Source organism: Pseudopodoces humilis, chromosome 2 (assembly GCF_049639895.1).
Source record: "Pseudopodoces humilis isolate 2021_Gansu_Grassland_sample_001 chromosome 2, ASM4963989v1, whole genome shotgun sequence".
NCBI classification, from domain to species: domain Eukaryota; kingdom Metazoa; phylum Chordata; class Aves; order Passeriformes; family Paridae; genus Pseudopodoces; species Pseudopodoces humilis.
In genome coordinates, this window is record NC_142201.1 from 92,045,892 (window position 1) to 92,067,651 (window position 21,760).

Genomic DNA, 21,760 nt, shown 5'->3' on the forward strand with positions numbered 1-21,760 from the left:
AGCAGCTGTCCCTGCCCATGACAGGAATGTGGAACTAGATGATCTTTAACATCCCTTCTAACCCAAGCCATTCTGTGATTTTCTTGGTGCTAGATTTATAGGGTTTTATGGCTACAAAAGATTATGAACCTATGTAGAAGGTGATTTACATTGTCACTTTAGGAGGTGTTCTACCTTTCTTTGAAATGTCTGTCCCTGCGCATGGGAGGGTTGGTCACTGAACTGTGTGGCCCAATGCTCAGACATTGATACTGTTTCCATTTCCTTCCCCAAAGGTTCAGGTGGGGACATCTGAGCGCTTAGCTCTTCTTGCCTCCTTGGAGATATTAAGCCATTACAGGTCTCTTTTGGTCACCTACCCCAATAGCTGTTGAGACTGGTGGCCACCATTAGTCCCTGACAAGCTGAGGGCCCTGACCCGGTTGTCTGCTTGGCTGTATTTTCTCACTTCAAGAGCATCCCTAAAGGTGTTGTATGGTTTTGACATCTGTCAGTCAGCTCTTCCTGACCCACTGGAGGCTGCTGCCAGTCCTGTGGGCATGGCTGTTGCTCCTAAGAGCCCCGAGAGCTGGCCCTGTCACGTTGCAGTGTGGGAGGGCACCTGTGGTGCCTTGCTTTTGGAACTAAGCCATAGATCCATGGCAGCAATCATGTGGGTTGTTTGGAGGCTTACATGTGTCATGGTGTGTGCAACTGTGAAAGGGAGAGTCAGGGAGGGAACCTCCCTCTTGCCTCTCTGCTATACAAAACATGTGACGTGATGCTCCAAAGCTCCAGTTTTAATTATTTGGAACTTAAGCTTTGTAGTCCTCTTCCCTGAGCAAACCACTGGAATCCACAAGCTGGAAGGTGTTATTTGCAGTGCCACATCTCTCTTCAGCTGTGAGATGCTGATTTTCAAATCTCCCCCTTGTTTTGTGACAGCCTGTGGTGATACCTCCTGCATTTTTAGCCTGTGACTAAAAGTGGGTGGGTGGAAGTGACCCTGGACCACACAAAATGCTTTGAAGCTCCCTCGGGCATCACTCTCCTATTCCCTCTTGTGTTTGCACTGTCCCTTTTCTGTACCCACTCTCCCCTGACCTGCCCTTACACTCGTTCTTTCTCTGTGTCTGTGCATTGCTAATCTGTGGCATTATCTCATTCTCCAGTAGCTGTACCGGCTGCCTTAATGTTTCTTGCCAGCTTTTGCTTCTCCCCATTTTTTCTCTTCCCTCCGCTTGCCAGCCCATGATGTAGCATTGCCTTTCTCCATCTGTCTGATTGTCTCTCTGCTTTTTATCTGGGTGCTGGAGCTCCAGGTGCTGTCATTCTCTGCAACAGCACAGAACGTTTCAGTTTCCCTCTGTGGCTGGATAATTACCAGATACAGTCACGTGGACTTCCCAGTGAAACCTTCCCTCCCCTCCTGTCAGAGAAGGAGATCACATCTCTGAAACTAATTTTCCCCTTTTTTGTGGTGTTTTCGTTATTATTTTTTTATTAGAAGAAGTTCAAGGGAAAAATTTGGATTAGCTTTTCTGGAGTTACCTAGTGGTGATCACACAGAAGTTACCTACAAGGCACTGGGGGTTCAGGTAGAAGAAATAGGTGATTTCCACAGCTGAAGTTTGTGAAGGAAAATAAAGGGACTTACAGTCTGTATGGGTGCCTTATTAATGCTCCTATTCTCATTTTTGGTGTATCTCCAAAACAGAAAAAAGTCATAATGGTGCAGAGGCCTGCCAGAAGTTTAGTTTCCAGTTCTTTTACAAATTTGGCATAACAGCCAATACCCAGTTCACATAAGTGACTAATTATTATTGTTTTTAGATGAACTTTTATTCCTGAGTGATCCCAGATACTTTTTAAATAAATATCAGCTTGTGTCTTAGCAACCACAAAAGCACAGGATCCTTAGTGTAAGTGCAGAGCAACAAAAAGGCAAATCATCGGGCAGTGCTCCCCATTGCCATTTTGGATCAGCTCTGCTATTCCCTGGCTTCCCCTTTTGATAGTGCGGGAGCCCTGGGATGCTATGGGAAGCTATGGACAGAACAAGGCAGAGCTATGGCAGAGTAAGGCATACATTCCTAGTGGATATTTCACTAAGACCAAGTGATCGATAGCTGATGAGCATTGCCTAATGATTCTGGATCAAGAGCAAAGCCAGGTTTCTGGCTGGACTGAAAAGGAACACTGGCAAGTCCTCAGCTAACCCAAAAGGAAAGAGGGAGCCCAGGATCTGTTTCCTCAGCAGCCTGAACCTCCTGACTGATTTTAGTGCAAGACCCTGATGCAAGCTGTCAGAGCATTTGGCATTTCTGCAAGCGTCAGCCAGAGAGCGTTTCATCCCCCTGCGCACACGTGGGGAGCATGTCTCCTCTGGCAGGAGGCCTGGGACTGGAGTCAGTCATTCTAGAAACATGTCTTGGAATGGGAAAAGACCTGTCCAAGGATTTCTTGACTTTGCTGTAAAGAAATGGAGGGCATTTCCTAGGCATGGTGGGTTATGAGATGGTACTGTGGTGACAGGTCTCGCTCTGAGGTTTTTCTGTATTTTGAAATTTTAAACGGTGCTGGGATATGGCTGGGATAGAGTTAAGCTCATAGCAGCTCATATTGATATTTTTAAGAAGGTTGCTCTGCTGGTGTGGATGTGGACTGAAGTTGTTTATGCAGGTATAACAATCCCCAACAGATGGGAAGAGCAATAAATCATGCCAGTATAAGTTCTCTTATTCTGATACAGTTACATCCACCCTTTGAGAGTACTGGCATAAAAAAATCGCTATAATTTTGGGCTTGATTTCTGTTGTGAGTTTGTTTTTTTTTCCTACACAAACAGGAACCTCTACTCTTAAACAGTCATTTTAACAGAAAGAAAGCCCATGTGAGACCAGCTGTGTCCGCTAGTGAGAGCCAGTGCAGCTAGCTGTCTTTTTAGGCCAGTGTATTTTTTGTAAATTCCCTTGGGTTTCATTTTCCATGCATACCACATGGACTGAGAGACAAGGATGTTTACAGCACATGAGCAGTTCTGCACTGATGCTCATATTTTCTGGTTGCAGTTCTTTTTTCTTTCATTAGAAAGAGTTGATGGGAGAGACAGTGAGATGGAAATGTTTCTGTACAAGGCACTGGGGACTCCTCTTCTAGAAAACTGGGTACCAATGCTGCTCACGAAAGAGGAATTCAGGCCGGAGCAGGTGCTGAGAGGGGCTACTGGTATGTTTAGGGCAATGGAGGGTCTATCATACAAGAAGAAACCAGGAGAGTTTGGCTTGTTGAATCTAGCAAAATGAAGGCTAAGAGGGAATATGATTGCTCTCTCTGAACACACTGAAAAATAAACACCTGGGAGAGAGAAGAGCTCTTTAAACTAAAAGATGATGTTGGCATGAGAGGAAATGGATATAAGCCAGGTATGAATAAATCTAGATTTAGAAAATAAGGTTTTAATCAGCAGAACAGAAAGACTTTGAGCAGTCTGAACTGCAAAGCAGGGGGAGGGTACTCCCCCATCAAACACACTAGGCTAAAGTAGGAATGAGGTACACCTCTGAAAAAGATGATAAAGTACAGCTGGCTGTGTCAGCACAGGTTGGGGCTTCATAAACTGGTAAGCCCATCCTAGCCTCACACTCCTAAAGTGGTAATTTGCTAAAGAGGATGAACAGAAGTTCAGGCATCCTATCAGCCAAGCACCCTCCCAATAGGTGGATTGCCAGAATTGTCACCTGAGTGCTGAAATACCCAGGGAGATGCAGACAGGTGTAACGACCAAGGTCACAGTGTAATACAGCCGAGAGAAAGCATGGGCTGAACAGATGCAGCAGTTTCCCCCTCCTGCCAGTTTTCCACAACAGGATTTGGTTTAAGCAGTAGTTTTCTAAATCCCTCTGAGGGCCTGTGTTATCATGCTGGCAGTGGTTACTCAGGAGCTATTTATGCCACATTTTGGAAATCCATCCTGCTGTGGCACAGCTTTCACTCTCAAACAGTGACCCTGCTGTGTGTCATGGCACATAAGGAAAGAAGCCGCAGATGTACCAGGCAGGGGAAAGAGAGGAGTAGTGGTAGTGGGGAGGAGAATTTTGAGCAATAATTGGTGCCCATGTGCTTTCAAATTCAGCAAAATGAGGCTTTTGGTGCTTGGCTGAAAGGAGGTTTCAGATGCTTGGTTGATATGATCTCTCATGGTAGTGCCATCCACTCAAGGGGCCCTTGCCTTCACAGAGGTGGAGATGCATTCAGCTGTGGGTGTTCTCTGTAGCATTTCCTGCTGAAAGGAGCCTGATCCAGAGCAGTGGGAACCACCCAGGGCCAACAGCTCCTCTATTGCTCCTCCAAACTCTGTGCTCCTATGTGCTCTGCCACTGTACTCCTGTAGTGGAGACTGCAATGTCAGCGCTGCGTTCTCTTGAGATGTTGGCAGGATCCAGCACTGCGGTGGCATTGTGGAGCCTGGCTGGACTCTTTTCTGAAAACCCTGCCTGGGAGGTCAGGGCTGGCATGGCTGTGGTCTGTCCTTAGCCTTTGCTGCCCATATCCCTGCCGGGACATAGTGGAGAGGCTGGACTCCCACTGCTGCCCTGGCTGGCCATGGCTGTGTCCGAGTCCTTGCTTGCCAGGCAGGGAAGGAGTGCAGAGCTTGAGGAGACAAGATGAAACAGCATGAGCATGACTTGCTCTTGAACTTTCCTCCCCAGACTGGAAGCAAGGCTGTGTTTAACATCCACATCAGCTTTCCAGGATCATACTATGCAACACAACAGAGAATTTGTCTTGCATGTTTGGAGCTGGCAGCCAGGAGCTGACGTTGTTTTGTGCCGAATGAGCAGTGTTTGATCCCTCTCTCTTTCCCCTCTTGCCATTTTGCTGCTGGGGGGTAGAGGGCAGTGGGGGAAGTTGTTAGCTGGATCATGTAAGAGTGTGTGAAGTGAGAAGATTAGAGCGGGCTCATCACAGAGCTGAGGCAAAGGCAGGAGATCTGATGCAGGGCGGGTTGTGGCATCCTCTGGCAAAAGGGCAGCACATCCCTCAGTGAGTGCAGTGGGGTGGGGTTTTGGTGCTTAATTGTGTGTGCAGCAGGCTGCTGAGTTTTGGCCTGATGCACAGAGATTGTCTTTCAGAAGAGATGATCAAAGGGTTAACAGAGAAAAGATGATTAAAGAGGAGTGTGGGAATGGTGGCACAGAGCTGTCACTACAACATGCTTTGGAGAAAGAGGGCAAAAAATGCAGTCCATAAACTCACTATTTGTTTATTTTTCCCCAAAATGAGGTAAGAGCTGTGGCTTGCTGGCAAAGAAGCACAGCATATCTCATTAATCCCAGCAGCTTGCTTCTTCTCACTAGTGGTGCTCTGGCAGAGAACTGTGAGTTTGGGTCTGCTTTAAAAAGTAATAATAATTATTTGGAATTACAACAACAATTAAAGAACCCAAAATAATTATCCCAGCTTCAGTACAACCCAGCACATCATTGATAATGCTGTAATATCTCCATGTTAAAGTAATCATTTAAACAACAGCTTCACCAGGCCCTAAAAAGGGCTTCCTTCTTGCCTTTTTATCACTCTGGCCTCTAAATAACATCTACCCCTTCCCAAATGGATGAAATACCCCCACTCCCTCTCCACAGTGTAGGCCATAGCTGCTGTGCTGCTTTCTCTGAGGCAGAATGGGAAGCCCATTGTTGAGATCCCAGCTCTGGTGCATCCTCCTCCTCCTCTCCTCAGCCCGTGCAGGTGGCTGCAGACAGCCTGGGGAAGCCGTGCTGGGGCTTCCCAGGCAAATGCCGCCTCTCAGCAGCAGGGCCCGTCTGTTCGCCGGCAGAGAGAGGGTGGCAAGCTTAGGGCCGAGAGCTGCCGGAGTGACAGGCACAACATAAACTGCGACGAGTGTTACAGCAACACGCCGGGAAATGAGCGCACTGAGGCGCTGCCTCGACGGGAGGAGGAGCAGGAGTCACGGGTGCTGGGAGCCAAAGCGCTGAGGCCTGAGTGAGGCAGAACGGGCAGTGAAATCTCCAGATTTCCATGGCCAGGAGATGTGGCTGCCTAAGCCTCACTCTCCTTTTCTTCACTTACTCTCCCACCCATCAATAGGAACAAGCCCAAACACTTTGAAGAAGGGGAGAAAAAAGTACATTTGTCTCCAAATGGAGTGTTCCTCGGAGCTTACAAGGGCAGGTTTGCAGGAGCGCTGCTTTGGCCCAGCGCTGCGTGTTAGACCGGCATGGAGGAGAGAGGACAAGCAGCAGGACTTGCCTGCATGCTGCCAGATGTCCCAGCCAGGGACAAGGAATGTCCAGGGACCAGGAATGGTAGTGGGCAGCCCTCTATCCCATCCAAGGCAATGGTTCCTGCTGAAGGTCCAAAGTCATTCTCCTGAGGAAAAGCATCACCCTATCCTCTCCCTCCTGTAGCACGGCTCAGCCCCATTGTCTGCATTTGCATGTGGGGAAAATGAGACTGGGAGAGGAGTGCAAGGATGACCTGGGTGTTTCTCTACATCCATCTTGCTAAAAAACTTGAGGTGCCAAACTGGGCTGTGTTTGTTTACAAGGAGGCAAGGAGGGCTAATGGGGCATGGGAGAAAAATCTTTTGTCCTTCTTTGTCTGTGGTTTGAAATGGTGCAAGATCAACAGTTCCCAGGTTCTTACACTGACCATGCAAGGCATGCCCGTCAGCCATTTGCTATTCACTGGTGCTCTCGTTAGCCACATCAGAGATGTCAAGAAATTAAATCTGCAACCATAAGGAAAAGAATAATGCATGGATCACAAATCGTTTATCAGCTTTCACTGAGGCTGATTGTAATGCTTCCAATAAGTCTAATGAAAAGCATTTGACTGTCTCTGTGAACTTGATTATCGATTATTAGTGAATGATAAGAGTCCATTGATACCTGGCTGATGCCATGCTCCTATTGCTTTGCAGTTAAAATGTCAGTTAACATGCCATTTAATATTCTATTAGTATTGAATTAGCACTTATTACACTGTGAAAATCATCACCATAAATCCTTATTAAAGCGTGATACATACAGCTGGGTGGCATCTCTGGCAGACTAAGAGGGTGTGTGTGTGTGTGTGTGCAGACAGTCATACTGAGATGCATCATCCACGTGGATACATGTCCGGAGCATGCCAGGACTTGGAATTTCCACATTTGTACATTGATTTTCCCTGTCAGCTTGAGAGGAACAGGTATGGTGAACAGAGAGCTCAAATCCATTTCATTTACTCTTCCCGTTTTCCTCTTTTCCTTGTCCTCTTTCCTTTCTTTATTTTGGTAGCACCTGCTAACTTATTTCAGGGGCAGTTGCAAAGTTGACTGACTCTAGCTATTGGCCACTGTCCTAGGGCTGACCTGGATGCACGTAAGACAGGTTATGACACATTTTCTCTTCCAGGTGGAGAAGGGAGGGCAGGTCCCTGGCTGTGCCTACCACAGAAGCAAAAGGACAAGGCTTTGTTCAGACCACGCCACTGAGCTTTTACTGACAAGACACCACACAGGAGCATATTTGCTACCCCAAATAGAGTTATAATGATTGAGGGCAGGGCAGAGCTGCCAAGCACTCACTGTAGTCCGGTGGGGATGGGAAAGCAGCCTGGTGGGGATGGAGCAGTGCCACGGATCTGCTGGAATCCAGCAGCACTGATAGCTGTTCAGGGGGGTGGACAGAAGTGACTGAGAAACTTCAGCTCCCACTGACTTCAGCTTCCACTGATAATCTGCTTAGCTTTTCACTACCAAAATACCTGACCCCTGATTCTTGGCACTGTTACGACTCTTGCATTTGCGAGAGGGTTCTTGACCCTAAGGCAGCCATCTCTGGAGGCAGTCTGGGTGTTCCTACAGGCCACTGCTCCCAGCCCTGGAGCACACTGCCCTCCCTTGGTCCTGGCTTTTACCTCCCAGCATTGGTGATTGCAGCCAGGGATAGCCAATGGAACTGGAGCAATGCCTCATCACAGTGGTGCTGGTTTCTACATGTAAGTGGCTGCTCACAGGTTCCTCTGCATCTTTCTTTTTGACAAAAAGTAGTTTTTGGAAAGCAACTCAGATCACGCCTGAGAGTTCGCCTCAGGGACAAGTGCTTGCCTGGCCAGGAGAATGGGCTCTGGCCTGAGGGCCAAATTCTTACTCCCCTTCTTCAGCTGGACAGTGTCAGTAAAGGACAGGATCTGTTGGACTGCTCTCTAAAGCAAATGTTTGTCAGATCAGACAGAGCTGCTTACAGCTTGGCCAGCAGCATGGCATGGCTCCCATGGATGCCCACGCAGCTTGGCTTTCCTCCTGCCCACAAGTAACCCCAGAACAACTTGGACAGCATCCACGGGCATACCAAAAGGGAGTGGGTGTGAGGTGCCGGCCATAATGGTGGGGTCACATCACAAGGGAAGGCAGCTGCAGCACAGCATGAATGAAATGCATTCAAATAGAGGAACTTGGAAAATGTCTGACCCATGCTAAAAGGCTGTATGAAAGCCTACTGTCAAATATTTGTCTTATCTTAAAGCAATAATCTTTATCCTCTCTCTTTCTTCCTTCAAATACAACACATGCATGAATAGTGAATAGGACACAATCCTGTGCAACGTGATCTAGGATGACCCTGCTTGAGCCGAGAGGTTTTACCATATGACCTCACTGTGGTCCCTTCCAACCTTACCTATTCTGTGATTCTGTAGCAGCAGTGACAAGAGGTGCTGGGTTGTTTGGATGCTGGAACACTGTGGGCAGAGCTCTGAGAGGTGAAGGAACAACAGCCCTGGAGATTGAGCTTCCCTGTTTATCTGCAGAGCAAATGTGATGTGAGATGCAGCAGGACAAACCTGCTCGCAGCCTATCTGAGCTCAGCCCTGGTGGGGTACAGCTGCCAGGGTGAAAGAGGAGTTATGTCTGCCTGTCTTCTTCAGCCCTGGTCCTCTTGAATAAGACAAAGCTGAGAATGAGCAGGACGTATCTCCTTACTGGGAGCTCCTCATCTTTTCTGTGCAAGTCTCCTGGTGGTGGGAAGTGGCACAGAGCAGGTGCCTTTGCCAAAAATGCATTTGTCTTCACAGCACCTACTCTGATCTCCATCATGAAACAAAATACTTGTCAAGTTACAGTTACAGCGGGGTTAGTTTGTCCTCTGACTTGTGAAGGTTGGCACTCAGGGCTGTGGAAGTTGCTGGTCCTTCTGCTGCTCCTCTGCTTGCCACACCTAGCTGTCATTCCTCCTCTCCTGTCCACCTGAGATGTTCACAGGACATGCTGCGTGTGTCACAGGGATGACAGTGACACTCCCACAGCCTCATTTTCAGCCTGAGATCTACACTTGCCTGCACAAACAGGCAGATGTGCATCAGCAAGTGTGTGTGTTAGAAGGGTGATGTTTGAGCAGTGAATCCCTCTTTCCACAAAGTTATTTTTTGTTGGAGGGATATAGACGGGAGATACACTACAATTTCCTTCCCTTGTGCTGCTGAAATGGAGGGGTGGAGAAGCTGTGCCCTGAGTTAACAAAGCTGGAGTTCTGAACATTTGCCATCCAGGCTGGAAGGGGCCTGGGAATTCAATTATTGTATACTTGACTTTGGAAGGGGAGGTAGAAGCATGGGAAGAACTACTTCCAATCTTGCTCATTGGCAGGGTTGGAAGGGATTTGGTTATCAAGATCTCTTGTGGCCTTACAAATTAATTTTTGGTGCATGTGTAGGCCACAGGAAAAAGGAAGAGAGCAAGAGATATGCCTGCCCCAAATCGTAAGGATTTATGATCTGAAGGTTCCTGAAATTCTTCAAAAGAGTTAAATCGTTAAATATTTGTCCATGGGACAGCAATGATGAGAGGATTCTGTGGTTCACTGTCAAGGCAGGAGTGTGCTATGAAGTTTCTAAGCAAAGCAGTAAAGAGAAGGGACAAAAGGGAGATGATGGAGAGGGTTGTTAATCTGTGCTTTGCCTGTCTCATTCTCTGCAGGTGTTATGTAGAAGACAGAAGCTCCAAGGTGGCCTGGTTAAACCGTTCCGGCATCATTTTTGCTGGAGAGGACAAGTGGTCCCTGGACCCTCGAGTAGAGCTGGAGAAGAGAAACCCCCTGGAATACAGCCTGCGGATCCAGAAAGTGGATGTCTACGATGAGGGGTCCTATACGTGCTCAGTGCAGACACAGCATCATCCCAAGACTGCCCAGGTTTACTTGATCGTGCAAGGTAAGCAACATGTCTGCTAGGAGAGCAAAGAACAAAAGACACAGTGAGAGGAAGGATCTGTATTTTCCTGAGAAGCTCCAGAGTCAGTAGCCTGTGTGTCCCTTATGTTTACACAGGAGCCAGCTGGACTCTTCCCTTCCACTGTGGTGTAGCATGGTTTTACTCTGCTGTCAGTTTGTCCTTTTAAAAGTGGTGATAGAGGAGGGGGACACCAGTGATGCCAAGCCATATTCTAGTATAATGCAAGCCTGGCTCTTGGCCCTGGTTGTTTGGCAGTGATGGGAAAGCATTTGTTTATAATGACACTTTTTAGAACATTGTCCCTCATCTCTTCCCAGAGAGCCCTCTGGTTTTTTTACCTCCTCCTTCCTCAGGTTTCCTTTCTTTTTTCTTGTGTCAACAAGCTACTGTGCTGTGTTTTTTGGCCTTCCATAGTCAACTCTTTGCCAGGCTAAGGAATTAATTTTCCTGTGAGTTTTTCCATGCTGGATCATTGGTTTTCAGGGTGTCCCATCACTAGGCATGTGTGAGACCTGGTACCTGAGGGACCTGCCACATACCTTATGTTGCCCTCTCCTTCTTTAGCTACCCTTCTCCTGTGTGTGTTGTAAGGAACAGGAAACTTGGCAAACCCGCATTGTCCTATCCATCTGCCTGCATTTATGGCATAACAGAGAGTAAACTTAATTAAGTTTAATTAATTAAATTAAATTAAAGAGTTCACCAGTAATTGGTAAGGTCATTAGTGAGTTTACTTGTTCCATCTTGTCCAGACTAGAACACCAAAGAAGTGAGTTTACCCAGTTTTGTTTAGTTTTGCTTTTATTCTTTGTGCCATTTTGTCTATCTGCCTATTTATCTAAAATATTTACAAAGCAGCTTAGGTGATAGATACGTATGAATGTGTTTGACACATATTACAGATATATTCAACTTCTATATTACCCTTCAGGCAGGAATTTGTTATTTCTCCTGATTTGTCTAGTAACCCATAAGGCTGCAGATTTTATTTCCCTCAGCAAGCTTTTGAATCGCTCTGATTACAAAAGCATGCAAGAAGGGACTTTTCCTCTTGCTGGTATTACTTGGCAAACTGGGGGGGTTAAGTAGAATCCCATGTGTTTCTCTGCAAGGTGAAGTGTGGACATGTGGTCAAAGATGATGCTTTACACACAGGTGTAGTGAGCCAGAAGGCTCCTGGTTGATTTTCTTGTCCAGAATGTTCCCCCAGCATCATGGAGAGCGGTCCACATCCACACACAGAGCAGCTCTCCCAGCTTGGCTGGGTGCTTGCTGTGTGAAATGCATTCCCCAGCCCTGGAGGTGCGCCCTGCCTCGCTACAGCAGAGCAGAGCCAGCCCTCTGTAGGTGGTTTATTGCTGGTGAAATCTCACAGCACACAATTTCCATTTACCTGTCAAGAAAAATATAGGGACAAATGAATTCTAGAGCCATGCATATGTATTATTAATTTTATTTGTGCTTATTAGATATGGGCCTAAGCAGCAAAATTGAGTTCTCTAGCTTAGCTTTCACTTAAATACGTGGGTATCTGGCTCTGACCTACTGCCACCTTTCTGAGAATGAGAAAATTTAGGTTTTGACACTCCTAAACTCTAGATGCCTGTAAATAAGATATCTGTGGGTAATCTTTCTTCTAATACCTGCCACAGATTTCATAAAAGACCCATTGATATATTGTGCTTAGTGTAATCCTGTAATTAGGTGAACTCATAGCTTTAATTATTCTAAAACTAAATTTAATCTGGAGAAAAAGTGAAGGAAAATATTAATATAAAATCCTTTACAATTTTGAAGAGTTAGTCTCATTTTAAACATGTTTTAAAAATAATCTTAACTAATAAAACTAATTCAGTACAAAATAATGTATGTTAGAAAAATAATCCCTGTAGTCTCAGAGTATTATTTTCTTATATTCATTGTTATTTTTCTAAGATTTGCAGGTTGTCTGCCTAAAAAACAGTCTGCTACTAGTACAAATTAAAGGAGTTTGGATACTGAGTCATGCTAAACTATTCAGTTTTATTTATTTTATGTAGTTTATTTACTTCTCTTGTTTTTATGCTCATACATTTCAAAACATAGACTATTTGAAGCTCTGGGCTTCAAATGTAAAAATATACAAAAATGTAAAAATAAATAATAAATGAAAATACAGCTCCTAGAACATTAAATGACAGAGTGGTCAATTGGTCTTCCTGGCAATCTGGGAGGAGAGTTTCTGGAATGATGGTCAGTGGTCTCCTTTGAACAAGCTCAGGGAAACAAAAACCAACCAGGATCAGAGACTCATTGCTAGCTTTGTGCACATGGTTGTTGTCTGGATTTGCCAGTGAAAGATGCTGCAATGGCAGCTGCTCCTGCTCTGGAGACAATGGGTTACTTTAGGGCTATGTCCAGGCTTCCTGTTCCATTCACTCAGTGTTGCTACAGATATTTCTGCTCCCCACTACCAAAGACAAAACCTTAATCCTTCCCAGTTCAACTCCCTCATCTGTCAAGCCCCTGTGAAAACACAACTTCTGTTACCCCTAGACACAAATGGGATAATTATATCAGAGACTAATAAGTGGGTAGGCAGATCCTAGAGTGCTGTTGGAGCCCTTAAAACTTGAGACCACTCCATGTCCACAATGCCAGCTGAAGTAGTCAGGCTCCAGTGTAACCTGAGTGTTTGCTGAATTTATATCACTGCAGTCTAATTGAGTTGCATTCTAGGATGAGGTCCTTTACAGCCTTAAGAAAATCAGCTTTCCCTGGGGTGAGCTCTGCTTGCTGAGCTCTGCTGGCCAGAGCTGCAGAAGTGTATCACAGAAGAAGGGACATCACCTCTCTAATGTATGTGCCCAAGTCCTTTAGTATTTCCATGGGAAGAGCCAGTTCTACTTTGTCAGCCAGCACCAACCTCTGCAAAAACCTTCCTGTCTGTTCCTTTCCTTTCTTAAGTGTGTACATCCATGGATAAGATCCCTCTCAACTGGGCATATTGCAGAGGTCTGAAAGGGGTGTCATGAAATGACACTTAAGAAAAATATCAGAACTTCACAGGCAGCTAAAAGCAGAAAAAGTTGTCCTCATAAGTCTTTCCAGCTTTTGAAACATAAAGCAAACTCTGCTAGTAGAAGTAGGCATTCGCTGCCAAAAGATTCATTAGTACAACTGCAGCCATCTCTTCCATCTTTCTGACCCAGGTGGGGTCAGAACTGCTTGCAGTCCACTAGACTGGAGGTGGCTATCTGCCCAGCTCAGTTGCTGCCAGGTGCTCTCTCCACTAGGTTGAATGCACCAAGAGATTGCTCTGAGCCACCACCTCACTCAAAGAATTTTGTGCTGCTTCAATTTGGGTATAATGGGCAGTTGCAAAGCTTTCTGTTTACTATGCCAGTTATTTCTGCTGGTGTCTGTTCAAAAGAGTTAACACTTGAAAGGACTTTCAAGAAATGGTCTGGTCTTTCCCCATGCAGTGAGACAAGATCAGCTCTACAGTGGCTGCCCCATACATGTATTTTTTGAAGATGCTCTGTATCTGCATAGCTGGTGCATGTCCTTTATTTCACTCTCCTTGCATTTGGAAAGCTTTTATTAACATATGATCCAAATTGATTTTGCTGCCAATTATTTCTGGTCCTTCCAAGACACATTATTTCTCCTCTTCCTCAGAACTACCTTTTATCTGCCTGAAACTCCTTAGTTCCTGTGTCTCAGAGATGTCTAGTGCAGCTTAACATGCTCACTGCTTTCCAGAGGTCATATTTTTTCAACCCCTGTGGCATATATATTTCACTACTGTTTGATTTGTCTACACGTTTTCCTAAAATGTACTGTCCAAAACCAAAACAAGAGTTTCAGTTTAGGATTCAATCATGCAGATACAAGTACCAGTGATGTTTTGCATATCACACTTCACTTATCTAACCCCAGAAGGAAATGAGATTTATCTTTTTTATGAGTGCCTCACTGCTTTCACTTACTTAGTCTTTCTGCCATTCTAATCCTCTCTTACTGGTCTGCAGCTCATTCTTCACTTTTGTATTTGAACGATAATTGGTTTCCCCCCCTTCCTGAGAATACTGCTTTGTGCTCGCTGCTGTTGGATGCCATCTCGTTGGTCTCTCCATGGAGACCACTTCAGTTTACCTACGATCCTGGGCTGCAAAGCACTTGCAACTGCCCTCAACTTAGTATCATCGACAAAAGTCAGGTGCCTTGTTTCTGTTCCATCATGAAGGTGTTAATTAAAGTATTGAGGAGATCAGGACACAAAAGCAAATTGTGGCAGCGGCCCACTAAACCCTCCGTCTCTGGTGGAGAGCAATCTGTTGATTGCAGCTCTTTGAAGCATCCTGATGGAGATTTAACATCCACCATATTCTCTTAGCTTGTTGAAGACTATCAGGTCTTCTGAAGTCAAGCTATATCACATAATCACACATATTGCTTCTGCATTATCTGTTATGCCAGCTATCCTACAAAAAAAAGGAAATGAGGCTGGGGTGGCATGATATGTGTTTGCCAAAAGTGCATTGCTTTTTTTTTACCCTTTACTCCATTATTATCCTCTCGGTGCTTATAAATGGGATATTTAATCATTTGTTCCAGTATGTTGAGTGGCATGTTCCAGGAGAATTGAGTCGTAACAGGTACACAGTGGCTGTCCCTTTCCCAGCATTACCTTGGGTTCTTGTTCTTTTAGCATGACATCCTCAAGCCCTTCTCAGGCATTAAACAGTGGAAAAATTCCTAGGGTCCTTATCTGTCTCATCAGGATGACAGGCACAAGGGCACAGAGAGCTTGGCATGCATGGGGTTTAAAAATTTCTGCAATAAAGTCAATCTGGAGGAGTAACTATACAAGGAGGAAGCCAATTGTTGCTGTCCAGAGCCTTTACATATAGGCATCATTGTGAATGGAGGTAGTTGTAACTTTTCAGTGAAATAAAAACATTCCATTGGTTTTGAATCTGATTAAAATTTAATCAGAAAGGTTTTACAGGTCCAAGGTGCTTTTTCGGGTCAAAATTATGAAGAAAAAAAGGCACAGCATTACCACAGCCCATCTAAAACCTAACCATACTCATCTGAGATATGAAGAGCTTCACATTCGCATTTTTGCACACAGCTTGGGATTCCTGCCGACTCAATAACATTTCTTGTGATTCCCAGTTATTGATTGTAAAGATTGCGGGCTCTCCCTTGGTTTAATGCTTATTTCATGGAAAAAAAAATAAAAAAATTAGGGCTTTGTCATTTTGGCAAAAAAAAAAAAAAACAAAAAAACCTACAAATTTGGAAATATCAGCAGCAAGTGTTCACAAAGAGGAGTGCTTGTTTACTGGCCAGCCCTAATCACAAACCCAAAGTCAAGTGCATAGCAGCTAAGGCCAAATCCTACAATTTTCTTCCTGCCTGATAGGCATCACTGTGTGAAAAGAAGTACAGAGCGCAGCATTTCTTCTTTATGAATTGTCCTTGTAGTGCTTCTTGCTTGCAAAGATTCAGACTCAGTGGTCATTGTTTCAATGTGATATAAAGATGTATTTGTTATTGCTGGGATTTAACCACAGAGAGTTTGTTATTAACTCTATGAGTAGATTACCTGTGCACCCTCTCAGTCCACTCTCCTGGAATTAGACTTTGTGCTGGTGACTGGTACAGCACAGAGAGGTCCTTTACCCAGAGAGGCAGCTGAGGCCAGTTTGGCTTCCCCAACACAAGCTGCTTTGCCAGCAAGACTCTTGGTTAGAGCTGGGTCTAAGGCTGATGTGGGAGGGTGTTGTCCACCATCCCTGGAGGAATTTGAAAGATGTGTAGATGTGGCACTTAGGGACATGGTTTAGTGGCGGACTTGGGAGTGCTGGCTTAACTTGATGATCTTAAAGGGCTTTTCAAACCTTAGCAACCTCAGTGGTTCTGTTTTCTGCCCAGCCCTTGCCCTCATTTCTGAGCACAGCAAAAGGGAAAGGTGATGCTTTGGACTTTGGGATTGTGAGAAAGATTTCTAAGCAGAACTGATGCAAGGCACAAGAGTATGCTTTCTAGGAGCCTGAAGTCGGATATCAAGTGGAGGTAATTTCTGGCAGTCACCAGCTTGGCGCCTGAGACAGAATGTTCTTCTGACCAAATGTAGATGTTACTATTTCTGTGGCTTGTCTTGGACTCCCTTTGTCATGAGTGAGGAGACAAGACTTTTGTCAGGTACTGTCCAGTTCATCCTTAAGTAGCCATCCAAAATTCGGCAGACAGATTGACCAGTGGAAATGTCATTGTCTCTCCCCTGGCTGTAGGGAGGAGCCCAGTCTGCGCAGTCCTTTTGGAGCCATGCATCCTCTTAGCCTTTCCACACCTCTTTCTGTCAATCCTCACTGGTGTTTATTCCTGCTAGAATACAGCATTGGTGGCTGTCATTGCTTGTGGTGGATTGCTGAGAGACTGCAGACGGGCTGGTCTTGAGCTCAGCAGATCTGTGGTGGGAGCCCACCTTCTCATGGCATTCCTGCCTTCCCACCTCTTTGGCCAGCGCTGGAAGCAGAACAGTTTGAAGAGAGCTGGAGCCATTTTTCCTTTGCTATTCCTTTCCTTTTTCCTAGCTAGACAGCAAGGATGTTGGAGTCAGATGCTGTTCTCTGAGAAATGTTGGCTTCCCTGCTTTGTGGGCGCAGAGCCCAGAAATTGGAGGGATCTTTCTGAGCACTAACACTGTCGCGTTTTTCATTCCAGGGAGCGTGCAGTAGGTAAGAGCTAGCACAGACCACTTTGTCTTTTTCGGGACATGGCACCAATGGGAAAATGACAGTGTATTTGGCATGCTGTTGCAAAGAATAATGAGATAACATGGGAATATGAATTTTCTTGGAGGAAGGAAGAAAGATCATTTTACTGGGAATGGTGGGGGAGGAGAAAAAAAATATTGAAGGGAGGAGATAAATTCAGGTTATTACAGGGACTGGAAGAGAGAAGTCCAGTACACTTGGAATGGAGTGACAGCAGTTTTGTGGGAAAAATAAGCTGAGAGAGCAAGGAATAGTCTTGGGCAACTGAAACATGTTAGATTTTGCTATTACCATGGACTATACATTTCTACCAGAAAAATCATTCCAGAATGTCAGGCACACAGTAGTATTGGTGGCAGTGTTTTCTAGGTTTTCTTTGCTGCTTTGTTTTGGCAAATTCATAAAGTTCAGGAAAAGGCACCTGGTGCTTCATAAGTTACCAAGGAATTTCCTTTCACTCCCCATCTAGTATTTTTATCGCATCCCCATGGTTTCCTGATGCCTCCTAATTTCTGTTTTCCTATCTCCAGGCGTGATTGGAACGATGCAGCTTAGGCTTTCTCTCTGTTATATTGGTTGAAGCTTAGCACTTCTTAGTGCATAAATCAGGAGGTCTTTCTGGAAATATTTTGGTGCTTGCTTTGCAGGTGCAGGCAGGAGACAAAAACAGAATACTTCAAAAAATGCTTACTCATTTTGGAGAAAGAAGTATAGCACAAAATGCATGGAATACTTCCCTGTGGCTGGGAGGAAGGATCTTGATACGATAATCCAAGTCCTTAGTGGTATAAATCAGCTTAGCTTGAGTGGACTCTTCAGAGTGGTATCAGCTGTTATTGTGTGATTTTGTCTGATCAGCTGATTCTAGATTCACATCAGTGCTTTGAAACATTTTGCCGTGTTATTTCTCAGCTTCTAATACAGCAAGAACTTAGTCCCACCACCAAGTCTGCTAAGCCTTGAGAGAGCACAAATAACCATTAGCTGCGAGACTGCACACATCAGTTCATTTTAAAGCCCAGTGTGTTCCTGCCCCACTGCTTAAAAAAAAAAAAAAAGGCTGTGGTGGCACAACAGTTGCCTTGACTTGTTGCAAGCCTTGATATTTGACCCAGTTGGCCCATAGCAAGATATGTTCCTTTGGATGTCCTAAGTCATAGATTCCCATTGCCTGTTCCCTCCATGATGGCCAGTGTCTTGTTAGTAGTGAGTGAATAAATTTATTTTTTTTTACTTTTTTTTTTTTTTGCCGCATCCTCTTGAGACTTTGCAGAAAATAATTGTTGGTATAATCAGGAATAAATATCTTGTTCATTTTACATGGCAGGCCTGTAGCTGCTTTAAAATTGTCAAAAATCTCTTCTTTTCTTTTTTTTAATTCTCAAAAAGATCTGATCTGAAGCTTTGGATTTCTAACACAAAAAAAAGAAAAAAGATATATAGCTAGTCTCCATTAGAAGCTTTAGGGTCAGTTTGTGTCTTTACTTGCAATGTGGGTGACAGCTAAGGTCAGTCATATTCCACATTTCTCTCACTCAGATCAACCTTTTCTGTAGCTTTACTCTCCACGAGTGCCTCTTGACTAAAAGCAGTTGAGAGGTCTGAAGGTAGGATGCAGCAGGACCTAGGAGACACAGCTGTGGTAACCCAGGCCTTGCAATTCCAGCATTTGTGGAACAATGTGTTCCTTTTGCCTGTTTTTCTTATTTCATTGTTTCCAGTTGAGTCAATGCTGCAAATCTGCCATGCTCTAATCTCCACATGGGATGAAATTCCAGATTCCTGGGGTCCACCAGCTCATGTTCTTTGGTTTTGGCTGCTGTGTTTACCATCTACAGTCATCATAGCTGTTTGCGAGTGGATGAGAACCTGGATCAAAATCTTGATTCCACTGAAATTAAAGGAAATTTTGCTTCATTGGAGCCAAGATTTCATTTGAAATTGGAATTGGCTAGAAACATATTGTAAAATAAAACTAAATTGAGCCAGCAGTTCAAAAACAACATCAAGACTTATAGAAAGAAGCACATTTCTTTCCTACCTTAAAAACTTTCAATTTTATTCTTTAATATGAATTAATTATGTAAATAAAGAAGTTGTCAGTTCAGGGGGAGGGAATATAGAGATGATGTTTCTAAAATGAGAGTGGGGAAAAGCAAGTGGGCACGGTCTCTGTACTGTGCCTTCTAGCACATCCTTGTGTCTGCATGGTGCAGCTTGACCCCAGCTGACCCACGGTAACTGTGTTCTCCTACCATTTATCTCTATCAAGTGCTGGCCCTCATCACTCCTGAATGGATCTGTAGTCTGTCCTTCTGGAGTGTGTGCAGGCTATGCCTGGCAGGATAAGCCTCCCACTGCATTCCACAAAAACAACGAATGATAAATCGTATTAGGTAATAGGTTTTCAGAGTTTGGATTTTAATGTTTTTTTAAGAGCTTCAGCTCTTGTTTTTATCTTAAGAAACATTGAAATTGCTACCCCAGTACCAGCTCCTTACTCACCAGAAAGTGAAGAAATACTCTGAGAAAATAATTACTTAATATCACATTTCCTGTATAGCTGCTAAAATGTCAGTAGTTGGCTGCTTGGGAATAAGAAAAACACCAACAAAATAACAGAATAGCAGTTTCATTTAACAAAGCCTGAGATGTGATAGTTAGAGGGGAAAAATAACTTGCCAAATGTGCATACAACAAAATAGACAAAAAGAAAAGAGATACTTAGACATATGGCTTCCATTTACAGATTATTCAGACAGAGAGCACTTTCTCAAAACCCAACCACAGCTTTTGAAAACGTCTTTTTTAAAAAAAAAACAAATATCAGGATAAAAAGTGTTAATCTCCAGCAGAAAATAGGAAAAAAGGTTGATCCTGGGAAGGAAACAAAGGTCAAAGCCGTCTTAGGGTGCACAAGCACGTGGCCACTCTTGCTGGCAGTTCTGGGTCTCTACCTGTCACAGCTCAGGCTATCAGTGGTTTCCTGGTGGCTGGAACCAAGCCCTGCTTGAGAAGTCACAGTGATGTGTGAAAGTCTGAAAGTACCCATTGTTTCTCAAAAAGGCATTGGGAGTGCCATCATTTGTCTGCCCCCCTTTTCCTGGAAGGGCCTTTCAAAATCCCCAGATGAGGGTTTTCAGCTTTCTCAGTTCTGATTTCAAAAGCCAGAGGCTCCTGAGGCTTCAGCAGTGCTGCTTTTAAATTTCCCTCCATATTTATGTATCAAATTTCACTAACATTTACTATTTAATTGTGTGATCTTGTTCATCAACAGTCTTTCTTCTAGGAATGTTCCAGAAATGTCTTTATTATGTGGACACATATAAGAATGAGAAACAGTTCTTCAAAAATAAAGCTTTTGGTGCTCCTCAAAGAGAAAAGTAGACAACAACTGCATTTTCCCCCATTCCATGGAGGTTACCTCTAAAAAAAAATCTGTGGAGGAAAAAAAAAAAGAAAGATAGCTAGGGAGGTCTTCTTTAATGAAACGAGAATTGGATTTTGGTGATAAGTTTTAATTTAGGGCAAATAGTTTAATTGGAATGATTCATTAATTTGGGGGTGCATAAATTTGGCCTCTGGCAGCCTATTTATTATCTTCTTTATTCCTTTCTGTGTCTTCTCTATCAGCAGTATAAGAAAAGCCTTTAATAAGGTAAGGAGACACTCCCTTTGAATGTGTGGAGAAAGGACTGTCATGGTGCAAGGATTTGAACATATTGGCATCTCACCTTTAGGTGCCCTCAACTTGCGAGACACTCAGGCTGCAGGACCAGTGAGTTTGTTTTCACACTGTCTGGGCATGTGGATACTCAGCTCCACGTGGGGTGCAGGTGATGTGGTGGGCCTGGGGCGTCTGGCCACGGTTCGCTTGGTCATGAGAGAGGCTGGTAGCACTGCCTGGTGCTTTGAGAAAATTCCCAGCAAGGAGATCAGAGCTATGTCACCAGAAGATGTTCTCTGTTAGGGCTAGAGTACTGTAAATTGTACTCTGAGTAGGTGGGTGACTGGGACATCTTGTCAGGTTTTGATAACTGGGAGGATCAGCTCTCAGCTTTGGTACACAGCAAGTATGTCATTATTGTGTTAAGTGTAGATAGGCAAACTAAAAGGGTAAGGAGCCTTTCACAGGGAGAGAAGCCAAGAGGCAAGATCCTAAGCCTCAATTCCACATGGCCCTCATGCAGGTGCTGCAGCAGCAGCTGCTGGATTCTGAAGAGTCTCTTCAAAATGATTGTCCCCTTGTTAGACTGATGGGAATGTGACTTTTGGGTATGTTCCTGTTTTGAATGCAAAAAAAAAAAAAAAAAAAAGAAAAAAAACAAAGAACAAGTCTTTGGGAATAAGTGTGATAAATCTCCCCAAATAGCTACAGAACAGATTGTGCAAGGTAGAAGCCTTATGACCTTGACTATACAAATCCAGCTATGATTTTAGGGATTACGTCTGCATAGAGCTCTCAATTCACAATTTTACCTGAAAGATTAATCCACTTGTTGACCTACAGAACGAGGTTAAGAACCAAAGTTCATAGGGATATCACCCCTCATGATCCTGCTTGAAAGGAGGGTTAACAGAGTGGCAGTGAATGCTTCTCCTACTGTGTTTTTAACTATTGTGACTATATTTCACATAATTCATGGCATGTTGGTTTCCAGGAGAATATTTATAGGTGTGTAAAGCCTGTGGACCTCCTTCATAATTCAGGTAGACACCTTGGTTTTGCCTGTGTGGATAGTATCAGGGGAAGCCCTGGACTCCAAGCTAGATGG

General features: G+C 44.3%; 1 protein-coding gene across 4 annotated transcripts in view; it reads left to right on the forward strand.

Moving 5' to 3' along the window:
* Positions 1-21,760, forward strand: part of LSAMP (limbic system associated membrane protein) — a 980,463-nt gene that overhangs the window by 813,667 nt on the left and 145,036 nt on the right. For all 4 annotated transcript variants that reach the window (XM_005523908.3, XM_088068810.1, XM_088068823.1 and 1 more), the window contains one exon: positions 9,962-10,194. In XM_005523908.3, the coding sequence (XP_005523965.1) occupies positions 9,962-10,194 (233 nt within the window). The remainder of the gene's footprint in view (positions 1-9,961; positions 10,195-21,760) is intronic.